Here is a 23809-nt window from a genome sequence, read left to right on the forward strand (position 1 = left end):
AAGCTAAACCAATACATAAATTTCCCCAATACCTCCCAATCATTGCAGCACACAAAATTGGATTTCTACAGGATAGTACAGTACCCCAATATTATTGGCTGTGTCGAAGGCACACATATTGCCATATGCCCCCCTTCAACTGCAGAATACATCTACAGGAACAGGAAGAGCAAACACTCACTGAATGTGCAGATGGTGTGTGACGCCTCCTGTGTCATTGTTGTGTACTTCCCTCTAATCAGTAGGATCTGCGCATTTGTGGACTACATAAACTTTGGGTGAAGTGCCTAGACGGATTCAATGCACCCTGTAGTATATATTGGCCTAGAGATAAGCTAGCTCACAGTGCTATCCCAAGCCCCCCTAACCCAAACAGGGAGCAAATGGTGTCTGGCAACCACTGAACATGACAACCCTGACCCCTCAGGGATCGTGTTAACAGATCTAGAACCCTTTCGCTCAGTAACTTGTGCACTCTTGTTCTCGGACAAATATACAAAGAATACACAATGGGACATTATTCAATATATTTATTGAATCAACTCTATTTTTGCATAGAGTGCATGTGCTGGAATAATCAATAGACTGAAGCATATGAAAGTTACAAGCACCAAAATAGTAAATAGCAGGTATAGTTCCACCATGGTGCTAAGAGCAGTGTATATTTGCAGACATATAAAACAAGGTAGTAATCAGGCTTACACCTCTTATAGAATTCTCACTGTATGTGTGTCTAGGGTGTGTGAGTGTGTAGCCAAGAATCCCCCCACAGGATGATCCAACCCTATTACCTGGTAGTGCAGAATGTAGGACCCTGGCTTGGTCATGAACTGGACACCCTTCACGAAGATGTTAGGCAGCTTCTTGGTGAAGCATGAGCAGGCAGGGACCTCTCAACGTCAGCAGAAGTGTCTCCTCTGGCTAACCTCGGAAATGCTTATTTATTTATAACAAAAAGCATTCTTGAGATGTTTATACAGACTAGCATTGTTATGGGTTTGCAGATAGCTCTGTTGCCCCGTAGCTTAAGATAGAACGACATTGTACAGCGTGTGCAAAGGCCTTGTACTCGGTGTTTGAGGTATCATGGTAATTTTGTGTGAAGCGAAATATGTAAGCAAAGTAGTTTCAGAGAAACATATCCAACATTGTTACGCATCTGTACAAAAGGTTATTCTAAAACGTTATTGTCTAGAAAGAAGGCAATGTAAGAAAATGTGCAGCGTGCTACATGGGCCAAACTCAGGCACATAACATCATCTCCGACCTTCTGACTAGATAACCAGGCAGCACCAATGACTCCTTCATGTTCTGCCACAGTGTAATATACAAACAAATGGCACAGAAGGGAATTTGTTGATGGGTTCCTGCTAGGTAAGAGAATTTCATACTCAATGAATACACTGACCAGGAGTGTATGTGTGATTTAACCTAATGGTCTCCCCTCTCATGCTCTTAAGGTGACAGTACATATGCCTTACGGCCCTTGCTTCTCACACCTTACCTGACCCGAGTACATCAAGTGAGAGACGATACAACAAGGCACACAAGACAACACGCTCACTCATTGAGCGGACATTTGGCCTCCCGCTTCTGCGTATTCCACCAGACTAGCAAGGCACATGTCTTCAGTCTAGACACATGCTGCGAAATTATAGCGACCTGTGCCATCCTGAACAACACGGCAATGAGGAGAGGACTTCACGAAATCGACATTGAGCCTGACTCTGACAATGGCTCAGACGATGACCTACAGCCACTAGAGGGGCAGCAGGAGTGAACCTGTGCGGCTGAGGAATGGGCACGATGCACAGTGATAACAAACAACTATTACTGATGTAAGGGATAACTTGACATCATGGAAATGAAAAATTACACATGGACTAGTGTTTGGTGTACAACTGAGTGACCACATTTCATTCAGGTGGCTACCACAACTGAAGAAACATAAATGTATTAGGGCAACATATGTGCCAAACAAAAGGCAACTCATAACACTGAGTTGTGAGGGAGTCACTTTTTGTCTTCTTGGGTTGGGTTGTTTGTCCACCACACTGGGTCGTGGGATAGATGCTGTATCAGACCCAGAGGTATGGTGGTGTGTACACCTAGTTGTGCAAGGCTCCTGTACAGACGCACCACTGACGGTGGACGCCTCCTCGCTCTCAGGTGATGGGAAGATTGTGAGGAGGGACAGGTTGTGTGTCTGAGATTTTTCCAGGGCAGTCGTGACCTGAACCAGGCCACGTGTAACGTCTTGGCAGCAGTGGGACATGTCAGTCTGAATATTGACTGTACACCTGGACAGGTTGTTGTTGGACCTATTGAAGAAGTCTATGCAGGAAATATACTGCCTGTGGTGCATCCGCTGCTCCCAGTGCTCGCACTACATAACTTATTGCCAGCGCTCATGCCACTGCTTAACAGTCTTTGTCAAGTGCTGCAGCTCTCTAATAACAGCACCAATCTTCTTACTCTGCAGGCACTGTGTCCTTAAGATGGACCTCTCCAAGCCACCATAGATGGACGGCATATCAGCCACTTCTGGTATGGTCTCAGTGTGCCTTCTCACTGACCTGGACTCTGCTGTGATGGAGTCCCTTACATTTGACTGGTCGCCATCGCTGTCATCAAAAGTGGGTAGTAGGGAGGTGGTGGCTCTCCTGCCTGTTGGTGCTGATGTGCAGGGCAGAGGTGATGGTTGTGTGGGGAATTCAGAGATGACGTCACTACCAGTAGCCTCTTCAGCTGCCACAGATGCAGAGATGCCCAGGCTATGATCTGTGGAAAATAAATGTACATAGTTATTGTCATTAAATGGTTAATGTTTTGGGTCTAAAATGCTGTGACTCTACTGCATGTGTGTATGACATGTTTGGTGTAGTCATCAGCACTCAGTACAGCATGCTAAGGAAGTGCTCTACAACTCCCATGATACATTGCCTGGGTGGGCCAAGCACCTTAATGGAGTATTTCATGCTGTGCTGTATGTTGTTACGTTATGTTATGTTAATTCCACTTGTAACGTGCTCGGCTACTCAAGAGTGTCCCGGCGCAAACCGGAAGGGGGGAGAGAGACAATCAGGCAAAAAGGAATGTTTTAACCTTTTTTTTTAAACTGCGAGCTCCTGAGTGAGGCGGAGATCAAGGGGAAGGGTGTTCCAGGCCCTGCTGGCTCTGACCACCAAAGAGCCGCCCCAATCCTCTGGAGTTTATAGCGAGGGACCAAGGGCAGGCATAGAGCCGACGAGCGCAATACCCTAGCAGGGACATAGAAGGAGAAACGCCTTTGAAGGTAGAGCGGGCCCAGACCTTGAAGAGCACGATGGGCCAAGACCAAAGAATTAAATTTGATCATGGCCGCAATGGGTTGCCAATGTAGAGAGTGCAAGTGAGAAGTGACGCTCATCCTAGATGAAATACCTAATAGCAGTCTGGCAGCCGTGTTCTGGACCACCTGCAGTTTCTTAATGATATAGCCAGGAGACCCAACAAACAAGGAATTGGCATAGTCTAGCCGAGAAAGAATCAGCGCACAGGTCACTGTTACTCTGGCTCCTTGCGGGAGAAGCGGGAAGAAGTTCCTAAAGGTTTTAATAAGACCAAAGCAGCAGCCGGCAGTTTTCTTGATATGGATAGAAAATAAGAGATTCTCCTCAAACCATACACCCAGGTTCTTGGCGGGCTGTCCATCCGAGAAGGGAAGAGGAAGCTCCTGAGGTCACAGCTGTTGACGAAAGTCAGTTGGAAAAGTGCCAAAGAGCAGGATCTCTGATTTCTACTCATTACACTTGAGCTGAGCATCAGCCAGCCAAGCGAAGATGGAGCGTAGGCACTGTTGAGCGGCAAGGACCGAACTAGAGGCCTTATCCCACGTAAAGAGCAACTGGGTGTCATCGGCGTAGGCCAGAACCTTGGCGCCAAGAGCTTCTGCCAGGTGGATCAGAGGCGTGACATAAATATTAAAAAGCAAAGGGCTAAGGGCAGAGCCCTGCGGAACACCCGTAGTGACCAAGTGAGGGGAGGAATGAAACGGAGGGAGTCAGATCTGCTCAGCCCTTTCCTCCAAAAAAGACCTAAGCCAGCCCCACACGGCCCCAGATACACCAATCTCAGCGAGACGGGTCAGCAAAAGGTCGTGTGGGACCGTATCAAAGGCCGCCGAGAGGTCCAGCAGGATCAAAGCTGCTCTGCCCCCAGCATACAAGCAAGTTCGGACAGCCTCTACAACCTCAACTAAAACCGTCTCGGTGCAGTGGCCTGTCCGAAATCCCGATTGCGCTTGGTGTAAAATAGCCTCCGTCTCCACAAAATCTGACAGCTGTTTGTGCACCACCTTCTCACAAACTTTAACAATAGCTGGCAGAAGAGAGATGGGACGATAATTGGCCGGATTGAGCGGGTCCAAGGAAGGTTTCTTTAACAGTGGTAGAATCTTAGCCTGCTTCCAGACCTGAGGAACCGCCATAGACTGTAGAGAGAGGTTAATAATCAAATTAACCTCAAGGTAGATACTGTCTGCTACCTCTGCTAGGAGTCTGGCCGGGCAGGGATTCAGCTGGGGATCCCGATTTAAGCCCTTTAAGTATTTTCAGAGTTTCCAGAGGGAGGACAGGGGTGAAAGTAGACAGTGAGGTGGAAGGAGTTACCAGGTCATTCCGCATCCCTGCCCGCGCACCACTGTCAGGGGAAAAGGAAGCCTGAATGGCCAAGATTTTATCTCTAAAAAACCCAGACAGGGTATTGCACCAATCAAACGAAGAAGGTGTAGCACTTTTTTGGGCCAGCGGGGAGGTAAAGCTCTGGACTATGGCAAAGATTTCTTTGGAATTATTCCTTGCCGTATGTGATATGGAATGCCTAACATCATGGATGGTACATACGTGGAGATGGCTAGTGCCTGCTCAGAGGGAGATGTCAATTTTCCCAACTCCGGCAACATTCTCCTGTTCGAAGGTCCCCTCGATCAGCATCTTCACGACAATCAGTTTGGGGGTGTTTTGATTGTACTTCTCTAGTCCGACATCCCTCTGCCATCCTGCTGGTCAGCTTCTCCTTGGTTCGGGAGCACAGGTCATACCATGATTCTGTATCTCACGAATGGCACACTATCACTCTCAGTGAGCTGACCTTCTCAAGTATCTCCATCCAGATGGTGGTCTTCTGGACCTCAGGGACTGAGAAGGAGGTCTTCCCAAATAGTTGGTCAAGTTCTCCACACACTTCTCAGTTAGGACCTCCAGCTACCTCTTCGAGAACTTAATTTTCCTCTTCCTGCTGCTCCAAGCTTCCTTCCCATCCTATGCAGCCATGGTGTAGTGAGCTGATGCTCTCCTGTGCTGGCAGCTTTGTTTCATGGCCACTCCCTGCTTCCAGAAGGTGTGTCAGCTGCATTTGGGTCTCCTTTTTCTGAATTGCAATTTCCTATTAGGAAATCACAATTTGACGATTTCTTAAATACCGATTTCCTACTAGCAAATGCAAATCCATAGAAATCACTATTAGGAAATTGCAGGGTACCTACATACCAATTTGCAACTCGCAAATAACGATTTTTAAGGAATCGCTATATAGGAGGAGCAAATTAAGAATTTTGTACATCTGCCCATAGCTTTTGTTGATATTCAAAAGAACACTGTCTCATAGAATGAAAGTAATTAAAAGGGCATCAGCCCACTTTCTGTCACTTGTTTCCACTAAGAGATCTCAGCAGCAATGAGATTATGTTGTAAAAGTTGAGTACAGAAAGTGAAGGGCAGAGAGGAGCCTTCACACCAGGTGATACTTGGGCAGGTCGTACATCACATTTCTGATTCCTATTAAAGGCTACAAAATCGCAAGGCATTTAGCCCTCATGTGCTGATTTATCATGAAACGAGACTAACAGACCCTGCCATTTCCATGAACACACAACTTCATTGTTCAGACCTGTATGTGGCTGTGTGCTAAAACTCATTATAGGTTTGATTGTCTGATTAGCTTGAATTCTAGAATTAGACTATGTTAAATCTGACAGCCTTAGGGTGGTCTTTCGCCCAACTTTTTGCATATCTCCTCCACGTTTCTGACTATGTTTTTGAGTGTACTTTAACACTGCTAACCAGTGCTGAAGTGCCTGTGCTCACTTACCGAAACATGGTAATATTGGCTCATCCACAATTGGCATATTTCATTTACTTACAAGTCCCTAGTAAGGTGCACTACATGTACAAAAGGCTCCTAGTGTGACTGCAGCACTGATTGTGCCACCTATTTAAGTAGCCCTCTAACCATGTTAGCCCGTTATCCATCTCTCAGGCCTGATATTGAACAGCCTGTGTGTGCAGTTGCAACTGCCATGTCAGTCAGGCAAAATACAACTTTTGCCAGGCCCAAACTGTCCCTTTTATACACATAGATAACCCCTAAGATAGGCCCTGAACCACTAAGAGGGCAGGTTGCAATCTATTTAAAAGGCAGGCCATGTACGTTTAAGTTTTTTATGCTCTGGCAGTGAAAAACTTTCAAATTCAATTTTCACTACATTAAAGTCTATCTCTCCCATATGATGACATTCGGATTACCTTCTTATATTTTTTACGTGTAAATCCAAATTGTAAAGAGATACACTTTTCAAGTTTGGTGCCTCTGGAAACACAATTTAAACTCCTAACTTATGTGAAGTCGGATTTTAAATTGCAATTCTGAAATGCAATTTTTAGAAAGTTGGCATTTTACCATTTCGTGCCTTCTGCCTGTCTCTGCTACCATCTGGGGGGGTTAACAGCTGGGCTTTCCGTATTCCCCCTAGACAGCCACACACAATAGTGTGACTTGATGGGCCATCCTGGCAGGATGGGAAGGCAGATCCAGTCCCAGCCTCACTTACACCTGAATAGACTGTGTCCTGTCCACAAACACAGGACTGAATAGCCCCCCTGTAGTGAGTCTGGATCCAGGGCAGGAAGGGAGGAACTCTGTACATGTCTAAGGCCTGTCTTTGAAGCCTACCCCACTTCAAAGGCACAACTGGGTATAAGTGCTGGACCGCAAACACCACCACTTCAGTGCACTTCTGGACCTGTGACTACTCTAACAAACACAAGGAATTGATGGATGGAGCGCTGCAACTTTTCAGACACTCACCCCCAGTCACAGATCTGGGTTGCATCGATCATCGTTCTTTAGCTCACTTCCCCACCTCAGTTCAGACGCAGCTATATGCAAATTAGCCTTGACCCTGTGCCTCATGGGAACAGTCCAGCCCAACCTGCCAAGCCAGGTCTTCCCTGAACCGGAAACAAGCTTCCTGGGACCGGTTTTGGGATAACACCCCTCATCAGCCAGGCTAGCTTGAATCCAGTGGCAAAGTGAGCAAGGGACTCAAGTCTGAGCATACCCTGCCAACTTAGTGCAAACAAAGCAAACACAAGGAGATGATGGACGGAGCGCTGAAACTTTTAGGATACTCACCCCCAGTCACAGATCTGGGTTGAATCCATCATTGTTCTTTAGCTCACTTCCTCACCTCAGTTCAGACCCAGCTATATGCAAATCAGCCTTGACCCAGTGCCTCATGGGAACAGTCCAGTCCGAACTGCCAAGCCAGATCCTCCCTGAACCCGAAACAAGCATCCTGGGACCGGTTTCGGGGTAACACCCTTCATCAGCCAGGCTAGCTTGAATCCAGTGGCAAAGTGAGCAAAGAACCCACATCTGGGCATACCCTTCCTACTAGGGCAAATAAAGCAAACACAAGGAGATGATGGACATAGAGCTGAAAAGGTATGCCCAGACGTGGGTCCCTCGCTCACTTTGTCACTGAATTCAAGCTAGCTTGGCTGATGAAGGGTGTTACTCCGAAACCGCTGTTTCAGCACTTCGTCCATCATCTCCTTGTGTTTGCGCTATGACTACTCAGCCAGGAAGAAGGACTGCTGCGCTGCTGAAGGACTGCCACTCTGCTGGATTTCTGCCTTGCTGGACTCTTGCCTTGCTATGCGGCCCTGCTGCCTGCTATTCCCCTGCCTGGGTGAGAACGGATGGACCGGTATCGTTTGAACCCAGAGTGATTCCAAGGGCGGGCTGGCCTTCTAATCTGAAGTCTCAGGGACATAAAAGACTCCCAGCTTACCTGCTTCTGCACCTGGACTCTGCCATCTAAGGGTCAGATTTATGACCCCTTGCGTGACTTTTGCGCTGCAGTTGCGTCACTTTTTTGACGCAACAGCGGTGCAAACAATGCGGCCTATTTGCAACGTGACGCATCTAGGGAGATGCATCACGTTGTAAAGCCCTGCGTCACATTATACCTGCATCAGGTATAATGCATGCAGGGTGGGCGTTCCCACGCAGGAAGGCCTCGTAAAAGTGACTCCATGAAATCTACAAGCTTCAAGCAGGCGTAAGTAGCGACGCAGTGTAGTGGGAATAGGCCTCAACACGCATTGCTGGAGTTGCGTCATGCTTGCGACACGATTCCAGCAATGCGTGACTTTTTCGCCAACAGATGTGTCTGAATTTCTGACGCATCTGTCAATCCTTGCGCCATAGTGTGCTGTATTGTAAATACGGCACATCTATGGTGGCGCAAGGGTTTCTAAGGGTGGCGCAGGTAAAGTGACACATCTGTACAGATGCATCACTTTCTTGTAAATCCGCCCCAAAGAGTCTGCCCTGCCAAGTGATACTACACCTGTCCTGGACCCTTGGATGTGGCCTAAGGTGCTTGCTTCAGCATAGCCCATGCATCCTCTGTTCAACTGGCGCATCACTGCCATTGCGTGGATCAAAACTAATGCATCGCTCTTGTTGTGTGGACAAGAACCGGCACATTGCCCTCTACTGTGTGGATAGGCCCTGACAAACCACCTTCATAACCGCCACTACGCAGGGTCTCCGTAACTCTGTTGACAACATCCTCGGTGACAATGCTGAATCTCCGATTTGCAGCTCTTCACTCATCGGAGCCGGCTAATCACCGCTGCTGCACAGGTTAGGACCGGGACAACGCCACCACTGTGTGGATCGACATTAATGCATCGCTTTGGCTGCACCCCACATCTTCAACTTCAGCGCAGCCAGGATCAAAGTACTTTTGTTCAGGGAACCCCACTGGGTCCCTGTATCCAGCCCACACTCCATCGTGGTCAGCCTGAACTTTTGACTTTGTCCCGGTCCAACGCAACCAGATATCCAAAGTAAGCATTTATTGCTTCTAAGCTTTATTTTGCTGTTTATTCTTTAACCATTCATATCTCAGGTTCTACTTATTGGAATTTTGTTGTTTTCGTCTTGTTTTATTTATTAAATTAAGTTATATGTTTTAAACCTGGTGTGGAATCTTTTTGTGTGGAGTTTTCACTGTTTTACTGTTTGAAGTGTTGCACAAATACTTAACACATTGCCACTAAGTTAACCCTGACTGCTCTGTGCCAAGCTACCAGAGGATGAGCATAGGTTTATTTAGGGTTGCTTGTTTCTTACCCTGACTAGGATTGTGGTTGCTGCTTGACCAGGGTGCATACCCGGTCAACCTACAACCCGATTTCTAACAGATTAGCACTTAGAGGTATCAGAAAGAGGGAAGGAATGCTATATCTTAATTCAAGCAATCCTTTGGAGTGTTATTTATTATTCACGCTTCAGGGAACTTTTACAGCTGCTATATTATCTGTATTGTTTGTGGTTAAAATTCATATTGAATTCATTAGACTAGGAGTTTATATAAATTGAGATATTCCTAGCCTTGGTGTTAGAAAGGCTACATTTTATTAAGGTCATGGAGGAGAGTATTATGCCGTCTTTTGTTATGATTTTATTAACATCAGGCAAGCAAGAGAAAAAACTAAACTTCCCAGGAAACATGGAGAAAGAACTACAAACAATGATGCCACAATACCATAATCAATGGGACATCGAGCAACACAATAATTATCTTGACTAAGAGCAATAAATCCTCTTTTCTTGTATTGAGTTAATCAAGGTGAGGCATGGAAAGAAACAACAATACTGAAAAAAATGTAATCAGCACAGTCAAAAGATCTGTAAGGCAGTCCAAAAGAGGGAGATGAGGAATCATCTTCCGAACGGAAGGAGAAGGCATGAGCAGTAGCCAAGAGGGTTCCAACATAGAGGAGCATCCAATAGGATTAAGTGGAAGCGGCAGTACTGGAAGATGGCACTAGAACTGCAGAAGAACAGTCCAGAGAGAGTTAATGAAAACAGTGATGGATAATACTCGCCTACGTGTCTTTAGTAAAATCTAGCCTTTCTGACACCAAGTGTAGGAAAATCTCAATTTTATTACAAGACTGGGGTTTCATATTTTACTTGCTCGAAGCATTCCAATAACAAAATCAGATCCATGAATAATTGGGCTACAATCAAAAGTTCTGAATGTATTAACGTTTGACCAATCTGAAAATTTACGAATGTCATGCAAACTTGCACCCGCCCAAAAAGCCCTAGAGACCATAGTTACATCTGTAGAAATGAGATCTGAATTCCTGTCCTTACACCAGCTACACCAGGCCATTGAGGCTGACCTATAGAGCTTGGATGTGCCAGGTGAACAGGATTGCTGAATGAGGTGGACAGCTTCCTCTGACATACCTGAGGTTCTTCAAGAAGACCAGAAATCGTCCAGGTGATGAGAAAAAGGGAGCCTTCTAGAATCAGTTTGTGATGAGCTTCCTTAGGGTTGAGGAGGAAATTGGGAAAGTGAGGAATCTACACCGGATAATCCGAGGATTGCTCCAACAGAGTTGGGTACCACATTTGAGCTTGCCAGAAGGGAGTGATTAGAACCAGAGACGAAAGCCAGCGTTGGGCTTGGGCTAGGACTTGTGCAATTTAAAGAAAAAGAGGAAAGGCATAGAGGAGAGACTCTGGCCAATTTAGAGAAACACATCCGTGGCCAGTGCCAGAGAGCCTGGTCTCCAACTGAAAAAGGGAGTTAGTTGGACATTGAGTGGGAAGGCAAAAAGGTGGATTAACATGTTGCCAAATATGGAAGAAAGATGACTGAACACTGAAGGATGCAGATGCTAGTCACTTAAGTCCTGCAAATGTCTGGATTACCAATCTGAAATGACATTCATATTTCCTGGACCAAGAGTTTTCGTTGAAGACAGTACTCCCAAAGACTTTTGGGGAGATTTACAAGAGGTTTGGATCTTGTATCCCCCAGGTGATTTAAATATCTGACCGCTGACAGATTGTGCATTTTGCCTTGTCATTTTTAAAGGTCTGGATGGCAAAGGAATCTGCAAGCCTCTCTAAACAATTGATGTGTAAGAATGACTCCAGAATGGACTATGCACCTCCAGTCAAGAATTAACCATATCTTGCACCCCAGCCTGTTTGACGTGCATCCGACTGTAAGACAAGATCTGGAGCGGCAGATAAAATCGTGCTCTCGTTCGAAGCATCTAAGTGAGTCAGTCACCAGAGGAGTTCTTTCCTGGATTTTGGATCTAGGGAAATCCAATCTGAATAGTCATTGAAGGGCCTGATAATGAAGCGGGCTGGGAAACATTACTTGAACTGAAGAAGCTAGAAGACCTACTAGACAAGCTAGATATCTGAGGGTAAAAGAGTAAAGCCATGCTGACTTTCCTTTTCTATTAGGGAAACCTTGTGTTGAGGGAGTTGGAGGATAGACTGAGAGGTATCTATGAGGGACCTTGGAAACTCAAGACATTAAGAAAAAATGAGAGAAGATTTCTGAACACTGATAAGCAATCCTAGGCATAGTAGTAGGTCCTGGCAAAGATGCAAATGATATAGAAGACGATTTTTGTCCTGGGCCACGATCAGAACATCATCAAGGTACACGATTAGTCTGATCACCTTGACTTCTGAGGAAGGCTACCACCAGTTTGAGAATCTTGGTAAAACAGCATGTAGATGAAGGAAGGCTGAAAGGAAGTGATTTGAAGTGGTAGAAGGAAGGACCTCATTGAAAACAGAAGACATTTTCTGTGTGAGGAGTAAACCAGAACCATACAGTAAGAGTCCTGATGATCCAATCTTCCCAGCCAATTGTCCTGAAGCAAGAAATCTCTGACGTGGAGAATAGTCTCTATCTTGAAGTGATGGTACACTACAAAGTTGTTGAAAAGTTTTAAGTTGATTACAAGGTGAAACTTTTTGTCCTTTTTCTGCACCAAAAAGAGGGTACTGAGGAAGCCTGTGGGGTTGAACTGGGTTTATTCAATAGCTTGTTTCATAAGATGTGACTGTATTTCATTCTGGACCAGAGAAACTGCTGTTGAGAAAAAAAGAAGGAGACAAGGCAACTGAAACTGCAGTGGGGCTGGTAGAGTTCAAAGTAAAACCTTGAATGATTTGGATTACCCAGGGATCTATGGTGAGAGAAAGCCTAGCATTCAGACAAAGAGCGTATCTGCCTCCTACTTGAAACCCTTACATGAGTACTGATCTCTTTTATTTCTGTATCCCCTGGACTGGAAACTTCTGGAGCGACATGGATAGAACTGGGGTTTGTAGTCAGAGTAGACGTCCATGTGGGATCCTTGATTGAAGGAGCTTCGGTTAAGGGATTGACCCCTTGTGGGGTAACGGCCGGCAAACCCACTTCTGCCTTTGCTGGCCCTGGCAAAACCTTGAGTAGAGAATATCTTCCTTAGAGAAAGCTGGGCCATGTCCATCATGGCAAATGTGGAGAAATATTTGCTCAATTCATTAATGAAGGAATCTCCAAACAGGTGGCTGTTAGCTTGTGCACCGTCTTCTTTGGTAGAAAGGTTGCTAAGCTTTAATAACAAACTTTTTTGTCTCTCTTGAGATATGTGAGTGTTAGCATTGCCCAAAATGCAAATAGCCCATTAGGTCCAGTTAGAGAGGATTTCTAGATCAATTTCAGTGCCATTGATTTTTGCCTCTTTGGTTAGATTGCCGTGTAGTTCCTATATATCTAAATAGCATCTGTGCATTTACACAAAATAAACTGTGGAACTGGTGTCCAGACATTCCCACCGGATATGTTCGCCTATATACCAGCTAGGAGAAAATAGTTTCTGGTAACTATCGAACATGACAACCCTGTCCCCTCTGGGATTGTGGAAACAGTACACTACTTTTCACTCAGTCACTCATGCTCACTTTGTCTCAGAGAGATACACAGAATAAACAATGGGAATGTTTTCAATAAGCATTTATTGAGCCAGCGTCATTCTTTTGTAAAATATGTGTGCTTCAACAACCATAAGACAGAAAAAGATATAAACGGTTATAAGCACCAAAAGAGTAAATAGATGGTAGACTTTTACCATAATGCTAAAGCAATAGATATATGCAGGTATATAGCTGCATGACAGTAATAAAGTGTACTCCTACGATGCTAAAACTAACTAGATGTACCTAAATGTACCTAGCATGTATGTAGGTGTATAGCCACCAATCCCCCTGGGATAGAGCCAACCCCATTACCTGATGTGAGAGACTGAAAGACTCCGTCTTGGTGTCGAGATGGACACCGCGCAAGGGATGTCAGACCACTGCGTGCTGGACTGTCTGCGTGCAGGAACCTCAGCGTCACGTGTCAGCATGGAAGGCTTTCTCCTCTGCCTGCTTCAGCAAAGTTATGCTTCTTATATACCCAAAAGGTACCCTTAGGGGTTCTACCTTGCTGTGTCATGTCAGCTAAGGCTGACAATAGGGATGACCCTTATATATAGTTATTATGCAGAAGATGCAGAAGGTGGAAGTCCTGCTGTGATTCCGAGAAACCTCTTGCATAATTAGTGAGGCTAGTTTTTGGAGAAAACCACACGACATTTATGCAGCACCTAATTAGGTGAAAGATCAGCACAAACCCGTTATGTAGTACAATGGCACGCTAAATTTAGGTGAAAGGTTAGGTGACTACCCAGGCCTATATTGGGGTACATTACGAATCATGGCAAGATCCAGCATCTGGTAAGGGGACCAACCAAGTCTTAAATCCTGTCCTTAAAATTGAACCAGGCCCTGTGCACCCCTTTCGTTGAATCTTTTCCAAGGATTACTCGCCTTACGAAGGGGCCATTTGCTGTGAGTACAGAAGAGAAAGTGAGGCGTAATTAGTAAATGCAGCCAACCAACACTGCATGAGTATAAAAAATGATCTGTCGGGAAGCGCTGAGGAAAGTGGCCTTACAGAATTGGTTTGAGGCATGAAGGTGTAAAAATGCTTGAGATAGAGCAGAGCGTCTCAGAGAGCACGCATGCCGAAAACAGACTGCTCCCTAGCAACGGGAGTCGGATAAATGGTTACACATACAATAAAATATAATTAGCATATACAGTACTATAATCAATTAAGAAAACAAGGAAAAAGCAAGCATGGTACTTATCTTGACTGAGAGCAGCAAGAAAAGAGGATTTGTTGCTCTCAGTCAAGATAATTATTGTGTTGCTCGACGTCCCATTGGTTATGGTATTGTGACATCATTGTTTGTAGTTATTTCTCCAGGTTACTGGGAAATTTTGTTTTTTCTCTTGCTTGGCTTCTGTTAGACAGTATAATCTGAGCCTCTGGTCTTGTAATAAAATCTTTAATTTAGATAAATCTTTAATTTTATTTTGACAGCACTATTCATTAATGAAAGAGAGGATGGGTTTCCACTGATTGTCCTTTTAAAATCTCATGTGATTGATCATTACCTCGAACACATCTTGCTCAGTGGGTTGTGCAATAGTTGCAGTATAACAAGTTTTCTGATTCGAGTTGGTACATTGACTACATCAGTGGCAGATGGTGACATTTGAAAGTGGTGTGGCGTAAAAGTTGGGCATGACTTTTATGTAGCGATCAAAGTGTGCAAGCTTAATGGACAAACACAGGGTCCTGGTTGGGTCCCCCTCCGAAGAAAAAAATGAAAAAAGATTGCCAGGAGCTGCTCAGCTGCTGCTTATATGCATGTACTGAAAGCTCCACTTAGCTAATGACCAACAATCTCCACCTCCCTTAAGTGCAGCGGATGCAGTGCGGGATCTCAGCGCACAGTGCCTCAGATTCATGGCGGTGAGCTGGCTGCGTGTGATTTGCTGTTGATTCCTGCTGTGAGAATGGGCTGTGCTGTCATTATTGATGCTCCGGCACTGCAGCAGGCATGGATTCACTTCACTTGTGTTTACCTTTCAGACATCAAGGTGAAACTTTGAGTGCATTAAACCAATGAGAAAAGAAGCAAATTGAGTCACTGGGCCAAGAAGGCTGCAAGGACATAGCACGTTGTTGAATAATTATGCGCAGGCCTCTATGTGGGATAGCCACACATTAAATACCAGGCAACCCAAACAGCTATTTATTAATACCCATAAAACTGTTCATTGCTTTGTCATCTATGGTCTTTGTAAGTTTTAATATTTGCGCTGCTCTCTCATGCAAATGCCAATAGCATGTTTCATCCCAGCTGCACACAGGGACGCAATGTCTTAAGCTGTAGCAACTTACTGATTCAAGTTGGTGGCCATCGCCAACTCTGTGCGGTACAGCCGAAGATCTGGCACCAGGGGGCTTTCTGGTTCAAGGACCGCTGGACGAAACATGTTCCCAAAAAGAGCACACCAAGGAGAAAAATGCAAGATGGTAACATGAGCAATGGATACCATGTGGCATAAAGCATTTTAATAACACAGAATTTTTGAAGGAGTGCTGAATATCAAACTTCTTCCCATTCTAGGCACTGTAAACCTCAGGTGTTATCGCTTCCTTATTTATGTGACTCAGTGTAACGATCGACGGAATGATCAGCAGAGAGCAGTGAGCGCCGTGAGGCTAAGCCTGCTAGTTATTTTTACCGCGATCTTTTTTAGCAAAGTGTAAATTGTTATTGTGCTTTTAATATTGTGATATTTGCTGCTAATTACTTACTGGGCATTTTGTGTGTTAGCTGTCCCCCTGTCCGTCACGGCTTGCTGTGCCGATTGAACGGACGCGACTCCTCCCCCTGCATTTTCCCTCACTTCCTGCCGCCGGCTCTGACGTGTTTATAGTCAGATGGGGACATGGCTGCGCAGCGGACGCGCCGCTGCCGCGCCAAAGGTGCGCCAAAGGCAAGCCCATCTGCGTCCGTCCGCACGGGTCCATGGGCCAGGAATTTTGCCCTTTCTTTGAGATATTCAGCCATGGAGTTGAGGGAGCTGCATGGGAACCATGATGTTGCTGACCATATCCGCCTTATTTTAATTGAGTCGGGTGTTTTTAAACAAAGAGCCACCTTTCCTGAAGTCTTACCCAATTTTACTCTCATCACACCCACTACATTGCATGCCCTTAATACCCACAATAGCCAGGAAAAAATGGGACACTCAGTCATTTATCTGAACACATGGTCCATGGTGAAGCACCAACTTGAGATCTTCCAACTTTAGCAGTCGGAAAAGCCTGATTTACTTCTTCTCACGGAAACTTGGCTCACTGGAGAGTCTACTCCTGATATCTTGGCAACTTTGCCAGATAATTATTACATCCTGCAAGCTAACCGCCCCCCAGGGAAAGTGGGCGGTGGGGTTGCAGCTATCATCCTTAAGGATCATCAGTTTAAGATACTAGAGATCAAGGGTTTGCCCTCTGTTGACAGTTTAGTTTTTAAACTGGAATCTCCCCACTCATTCTTTACCTGCGCTCTTTTTTACAGATCCCCTTGCTATATGCCTACCTTTCCCCAGGTTCTGGGCGAAATGATCTCTCACTTGGCTATCGTTCACGCTAGACTTCTTATCATTGCTGATTTTAATTACTGGCCTCAAGATGAACTGGAGAGTGCCAGCTCTATTGAGCTGGCAGATCTTTTGTCCGGAATGAATTGCACTCAACATGTGCATGAACCTACTCATATCAAGGGACACACTTTAGATCAAGTCTGGACAGCTAATTTGATAATTCCGACCCCCTTGATCTCCCCGTGTATTTGGTCGGATCACCACTTTGTTTCTTTTACTCTCCCTGATGTTCACCCCACTAAAACCCAATTGACTAAAAACTGTAAGTCTAGAAATTGGAGAAATGCCAATATTGATCATCTCTGTTCTCTTTTAACCGCTACGGCTCTGTCGGCCTCAGAGTCGACCCACACACAGGCTGTAAACCTTAAGTTATGGCTTGAATCCGCATGTGATCGCGTCGCTTCTTTTAAGCTTACAAAAACTATTTGACCTCATGATGCACAGCGATGGTTCTCTGCCGACCTTAAAATTAAGAAGTTAGCACTAAGACAAGCAGAACGCAGATGGAGACTTCACTACCATATAGCTGATAAAAATATCTACACCAACCTGCTGAAAGAATAGAAAAACTCTATTCTTCAAACCAAAACTGATAATTTTTCTAATAAAGTCTTAACCCCTTCTGTGCCACGCCCTTTCCCCCTCCTGTGCCGGGCGTTACATTAGTGGGTGGGGTTCATGACGAGATAGTCTCGTCATGGGCACAGCGTGACCGTGCTCCATGATGAGACTATCTCGTCATGGGCACTGAAGAGGTTAAACTCAGCTAGTAAATCTAAAGAAATCTTCTCAATAGTTAACGAGCTTTCCAAACCTGACAGAATTGTACCTAAGCCAATCCCTTCACAACTTCTTTGTGATTCCCTCAATTCATGTTTTATGGAGAAAATCACTGCCATTAAGGCTAGCATTCCGACCTCTGCTACTCCAGTAAATGTTTTCAATATCTGTGGTTTGTCGCCTTTGCTGACTCTGATTCCCCCTATTCCTTTGGAGACCTTTCTGGGTTTACTTAAAAGAGTTGGCTCTGGCTCCCCGATGAACTGTTGTCCTTCTCATGTCCTCCAGGAGGTCTTTTCCAAATGTCCAGACCCTCCACTCTCTCTTCTTAATAAATCACTTGAATTGGGCATAGTTCCTGACCTCCTCAAAAGTGCGGAAATTACTCCTATTCTGAAAAAGCCAGGTGCTGACCCTTCTGCTCTTGGCAATTATCGGCCAATTTCATTATTACCTTACATCGGTAAGGTTCTAGAGGCATATGTCACAACCCAATTAAGTACCTTTGTTGAACAGTTTCATATTCTGGACCCCCACCAGGCCGGTTTTAGACCCTTCCACGCCACAGAATAATCTTGACAGTTATGGACGACCTTAGAGAGGGCGTAGATAGAGGGCTCACCGAGGCCCTGGTTCTCCTGGATCTGTCAGCAGCTTTTGAAACGGTCAATCATAACATCCTGATTGACCGTGTCAGCAACACCGGGATCCAGGGCCTGGCCCTAAAGTGGCTCTCCTCTTTTCTTAGTAACCGATTTCAATCGGTATGTCTCTGTAACTTCTCCTCAAAGAAGATGGAACTATCTTGTGGAGTACCTCAGGGCTCCTCCCTCTCCCTGCTTCTTTTTAATCTCTACCTCCTTCCTTTAATTTCCTCTCTTCTGGATAGGAAAGTCGTGACATATAACTATGCGGATGACATTGAATTAGTTTTCGACATTAATCTTCATCCATCCTCTGTGTCTCATTTTCAAGACACCATGATTTTCATAAGTAAGTGGATGAATGAAAATCAACTGAAGCTCAACCCCGACAAAACGGAACTGATCCTTACCGGTGGACTTGCTAACCCATGGAACTCCAACTTCTGGCCATCTACCTTAGGCAATCCTCCCATCCCGGTTAGTTCAGCCAAAAGTTTGGGTATAGTGGTAAGCAATGATCTATCAATGAAAGCTCAGATCAGTTCGGTGGTCTCTGCTGGGTTTTTTCAACTACGCGTAATTAAGATGATTAGCAGATTTCTGTCTCAGGAAGCTCTGACTTTAGTGATCTTGGCTTTGGTCATCTCCCAACTGGACTACTCCAACTCTCTCTATGTAGGCATCCCGGCTTACCAACTTAGACGCCTCCAGCTAGTCCAGAATCAGGCTGCCAGATTGATCTTCCATCAACCTAGATGGCATTGTATCCGGCCCCTGATGAAAAGCCTTCATTGGCTCCCTGTGGCTATGCGCGGCCTTTTCAAGGTGGGATGCACGATCTTTAAAGCTCTTCATGGTAATAGCCCAGCATTCATTTCATCTAAGATCCTACGTTATGTCCCCACTCGTAATTTACGATCTTCCCATTTGAATCTTTTAGTCACCCCACCTTCAAATGCAAGAAACTTGGAGGTTCTCGAATTGGAGTTTTAGCTCCTCAGTTTTGGAACTCGCTCCCGATGGAGCTGAGGACGGCCACCTCCTATGCACTGTCCAGGAAACAGCTGAAGACATGGCTGTTCTCTCAGGCATATGATAACTAGCTCTCTTTCCTCTATTGCTGCATCACGTCTCCCTCAGCGCCAAGAAGCCGTTGGTAAACGAGCACTTGATAAGTTCCTTATAACATAACATAACAATGATCAAAGGCTTAATCCGCATCACCGGGGTTCAGCAATGTTGAAAGATCTGTCCCTTGCACCCTGTGTCAAGAGTACTTGCAGTGGTAGCTGCTACTGACATGAAAAGGGGGGGTCAGACGTGGGGGAGGGAAGGCAGACAGGGAAATAACAAGAAAAAAAGAAAGAAAAAATACACCTACCTACCTGCTGCCGGCCACCGCCTGTAGGGTCCTCTTCTCCCACACCTCGCCCCGGTGCTCTCTCTGCTCCAGGAACTGCAAACTGCATGTTCCCATGGGCAGTCTCCCCGGCTCCTCTCGAGAAGCGCTGTGATTGGCCTGAGCAGGCTTGCTTTCCCCTCCAAAGGGGACTGGAAGCCTGCGCCTGCTGTTCTCGCCTCCCGGCAATGCAGTTTGGGTTGGGGGAGTTCAGTGCACATTTCGGTTTGGCCATCCTGAGAGGGCCGGCCAAACCGACATGTGCACTGACAGCAGTGCCCAGTGCCCACCATTCCAGCTGCTGATGACCCCGCCCCTGGGACTTAGATGACGTCTGCCGTGTTCTAACTGGCTCCTACCGGTTAACCAAAATGATAGTAAAACAGTTTTAATAATTGCTGTATTATCATTTTTTTTTCGTTTCAACATGCTGCTTCCAGCAGTGGGGCAACGCTCCTCCACCATAACAGAGGAGCTGCCCTTGGACTACACCGTTAGTTCCAGGGGTCTAGAAAACTGACCTCCGTATTTCTAGAAAAACATAAAAAATGTTTCCATTAAATTATGTTATGTAAATACATGTCTGTTCTACAGTAGTCTTCCACACTATTTGTACGTTTAGCAGTATGTGAAAAGAGCATTTAGCTGTTAGGACGAGAACCGTCACTCCCCCGAAGGTGACATGCTTCATCATAGGGTTCCCTCCGCACACAAGGCCCGCAAGGTACCTTGTGGGGGCTACGACTCCCGAATACACCAGGGGGTGCACAGGTGTTTTTGATGAGCAGAGTGGTAATGTTGATGAGTGAGTAGCAGAGTGCAAGAAAGAAGGTTATATTGTCATTAAAACTATCTCCGGGTGGGCAAAAAAAGCAATTTTATTCCGGTGCCCCAATCAGATAGGATTAAAAAAAAGTGTGCGAGGACAGTAGGCCTGGGCAAAAATTTTGTTCCATTCGCGGAAATTGCGATAATTTGACATTTTTGCGTTCCGCGGAGCGCGAAAATGTCAAAATTTCCGCATTCCGCAGCTTAGCGATAATTTGGTTCTTGCTCGCGCTGTAAAATAATACATTCTCGCGCGCGATCGCCTTACCTAAATCCCTGCGTTCGCCGACAAGTTTTCTTGATCCGGTCGCGTTCTTCATGAGATGTTGTATTGTTTTTAGCCATTTGCGCTGTCTCGCGACAGTTCGCGCCCGCAGTGACGTCATGCATCGTGCGATCACGTCTTTCTTCTCGCGATCATGACCGCGAGACAACTGAAAACAAGATGGCCACGCCCGCGAGCAACCACATGGGTAAGTTGGCAAGCCGCAACCATGCAGAAAATCTCGCGAACATTCGGGAAAAAAACTTCTGCATCTTCGCGATATTTCCACGCGTTTGCCAAAATTTTTTACATTTTTGTGATAATTTGCGAAAGTGGATTTCGCAAATTCCACCCACCCCTAGAGGACAGGGGATACAATTACACTATCTTAGTGGGTAAACATGTTTCAGCCCAAACTGCATGCTGGGAATTTAAGTAGAAAATTTGAGAATAAAACAATATCCTAAGGATTTGATTTGCCATGCATCTAAGAGGGCCCGTAACAACAACAGGGAGGCCCTTTTAGAAACATATCCCAAGATCAAAGACAGAGGGACTAGTATGTGGTAATACATACAGCCACCTTACAGATACAGTCAAGAAAGCAATCAATAAGAATTGACATATCTTGAACATCGGAGATAAACAAAGAGAGAAGCTGATTTTTGCCTTGAAACGTAGTAACAATATCAGAGATATGTTAGTACACACCAGATTCTGGAGTCATAGCCCACACAAGGTACATTGCGGTCCTTGTGTGAGGAGGGAACCCTATGATGAAGCATGTCACCTTCAGGTGAGTGAGGGTTCTCGTCCTAACAGCTAAATGCTCTTTACACATACTACCACACGTACAAATAGTGTGGAAGACTACTGTAGAACAGACATGCATTTACAAAACATAATTTAATGGATACATTTTTTATGCTTTTTCTAGAAATACTGAGGTCAGTTTTCTAGACCACCGGAACTAACGGTGTAGTCCAAGGGCAGCTCCTCCGGTAAATGCTCTTTTCACAGACTACCGTACCGCACAACTAGTGTAGAAGACTGTCCTTTTGGGAGCAGTACGTTTTCGGTAGGATAAAACACTCCTTTAGAGATCCTATGTGTGGTAACCTGTTCTACAGTAGTGACACCCATTCTTTGCCAATGCACACATGGAGTTAGGAGTTCCTAACAGCAGATCCACGTTTCATTTACAGAAGCTAATGGTGATTGAGGCGCAGCCTCTGCGCATGCTGTATTTCCCACTGTCTATCTTAGATAGCCAATGATATCTTTTTCTATACTATTCTGAATATGTGATGAGATGTAGACATAGGATTGAAATAGTGTGTGGTGTACTCAACTTTGATTGAAGTGTAACCTCCCCATTTAATTTTTCTTTGCTTGAAACACTTAGCAAGGCACTCGTAATACATGTGACTGAACCAAAACAGATCCTATATTGTTTTATGTCATTATAAATCGATTAACTTTACTAGAACACATACCTTAATACTTGGTTACAAGACGGTCTACTACACAAGTTGCTCTTCTAGTGAGCTGAATCACGTTTCAGTGCAAGATGGAATGTGAATAATAAAGATATAAAAAGCTGCAATAGCCACATAAAACTAGCAAATAATATCATAATCGTAATATAGCCTTTTCAGGGCCAGTCTGGAACCCAAAACCAGCACAAATTCATACCATCCCTGCATGGAACCAAGGGTGCCAGTGAAGTATATTAAATTGGCCCTACACAGAGGAGTTGTGGAATACCACTACAAAAAATTCTTTGAAAAAATGATGTTAGCAAGGAGTTCGAGTTAGGGTAAAAAAATATTCCACCTATGGGCTCACTCTGTGCCTGGTTGAATCCTAACTCTCCTAGCCTCCCATTGACTTCAGGATCATGGTTTTACTCCAGTCTACGTTCATCTGTTCTATCATCACTTTGCTTAAAGGCTCCAGAGCTTGGCGGCAGTCCGGGCCACTACAATATTGCAAGTTAATATTCCACAAATATGCATTATGAGCCTTTAGACTCAACAATAATAAAGTGGCCTGAAATAGGACTTGCATCAATACATTTGTTTATGCCTTCATAGTTGTTTCATCTGGTGCTATTTGGCACAGCTTTCCAGGGGGCTTCCTCGATGGTTGATAATACTGTCCAGACAGATAGTGCAGCTTGGTTGCCCTTACCTTTAGAAGAGTAAGGATTGACCCAACTCCTTGACTCTGCATTGGTAGTATCTTTTAAGAATGTTATTTGCTTTACTGTGCTGTTTTCTCTCTATATTTTACGAGGTGCAATGCTGGAGGGCCAGCATTCAACTCAGACCTTGCAGAACAGCCAAGGCCTCCTTTCAGTTCAGTTCAGTTCAGTTCAGTTTAAACTTTATTTCGGCAAATATAGCCATAAAAGCCAAGAACAAGAGATAAATAAAACATATACATATACAATTCCACAATTATCGGTACAAATTAATACACGCAATTGGCAAGAAATAATTAGTTGTCTCCATGATTGAGCAATACCGCATATAAAAATATAAATAACAGTTTTAAATTAATTAAAAGCCAGAGCTAAAAACAATTAAGGCTGAAGAAGGCAGTGCAACATGTTCTTATACAAGGAAGGGGAGGGAAGGACACCCAGCAGAAAATTACAGTTTATAACCAGATCGTTTCCTGATGAGGTACACATTAAATATAAATCTACTCGTACCAAACACCACTAGCTGTGAGGTATTATACTTGAATATAGGCTCTGCTTCTTTGTAGGATCTAACCCCCACATATTTACATACGGGTTTGATCCAACAACCCCTCGGTTTCTTGTATACCGGACAGAAGAAGAGTAGATGGGCAACATCTTCCTTAGCCCCTAAAGAGCAGAGAGTGCACACATCAGAGCCTTTTGCCCCCCACCCCCCCAACTGCATGTATATGCATTAATCTGTAATACCCCATACCTAAATTGCAAATATAATGTTTTAGCTAGTGGAGGACCAATCTCATCCATAATTTGTTCAAAATTAGGCGTGTCTTTTATATTCAAAAATTTCAGGGTCAATGTGCCAATCGTAGAACTGTGCAATAGTTCGCTGTTGACATAAGACCAGAAAGTGTCCTTTACAAGTTTTCTGGAAGACAGTGTCATGTTCTGAGGAACCTCCCATAAAT

At 44.8% G+C, this 23809-nt stretch overlaps 1 protein-coding gene across 1 annotated transcript in view; it reads right to left on the bottom strand.

Annotated features, from left to right (window-relative positions):
- Positions 1–23809, bottom strand: part of LOC146809835 (E3 ubiquitin-protein ligase TRIM11-like) — a 221101-nt gene that overhangs the window by 108455 nt on the left and 88837 nt on the right. Inside the window, exons 6-7 of the mRNA XM_085614913.1 lie at positions 16650–16819; positions 15443–15524 (exon numbers count right to left, since the gene is read on the bottom strand). Coding sequence (XP_085471039.1) covers positions 15443–15524; positions 16650–16819 — 252 coding nt within the window. The remainder of the gene's footprint in view (positions 1–15442; positions 15525–16649; positions 16820–23809) is intronic.

The sequence above is a fragment of the Triturus cristatus genome, chromosome 7 (genome assembly GCF_964204655.1).
Source record: "Triturus cristatus chromosome 7, aTriCri1.1, whole genome shotgun sequence".
Taxonomy (NCBI): domain Eukaryota; kingdom Metazoa; phylum Chordata; class Amphibia; order Caudata; family Salamandridae; genus Triturus; species Triturus cristatus.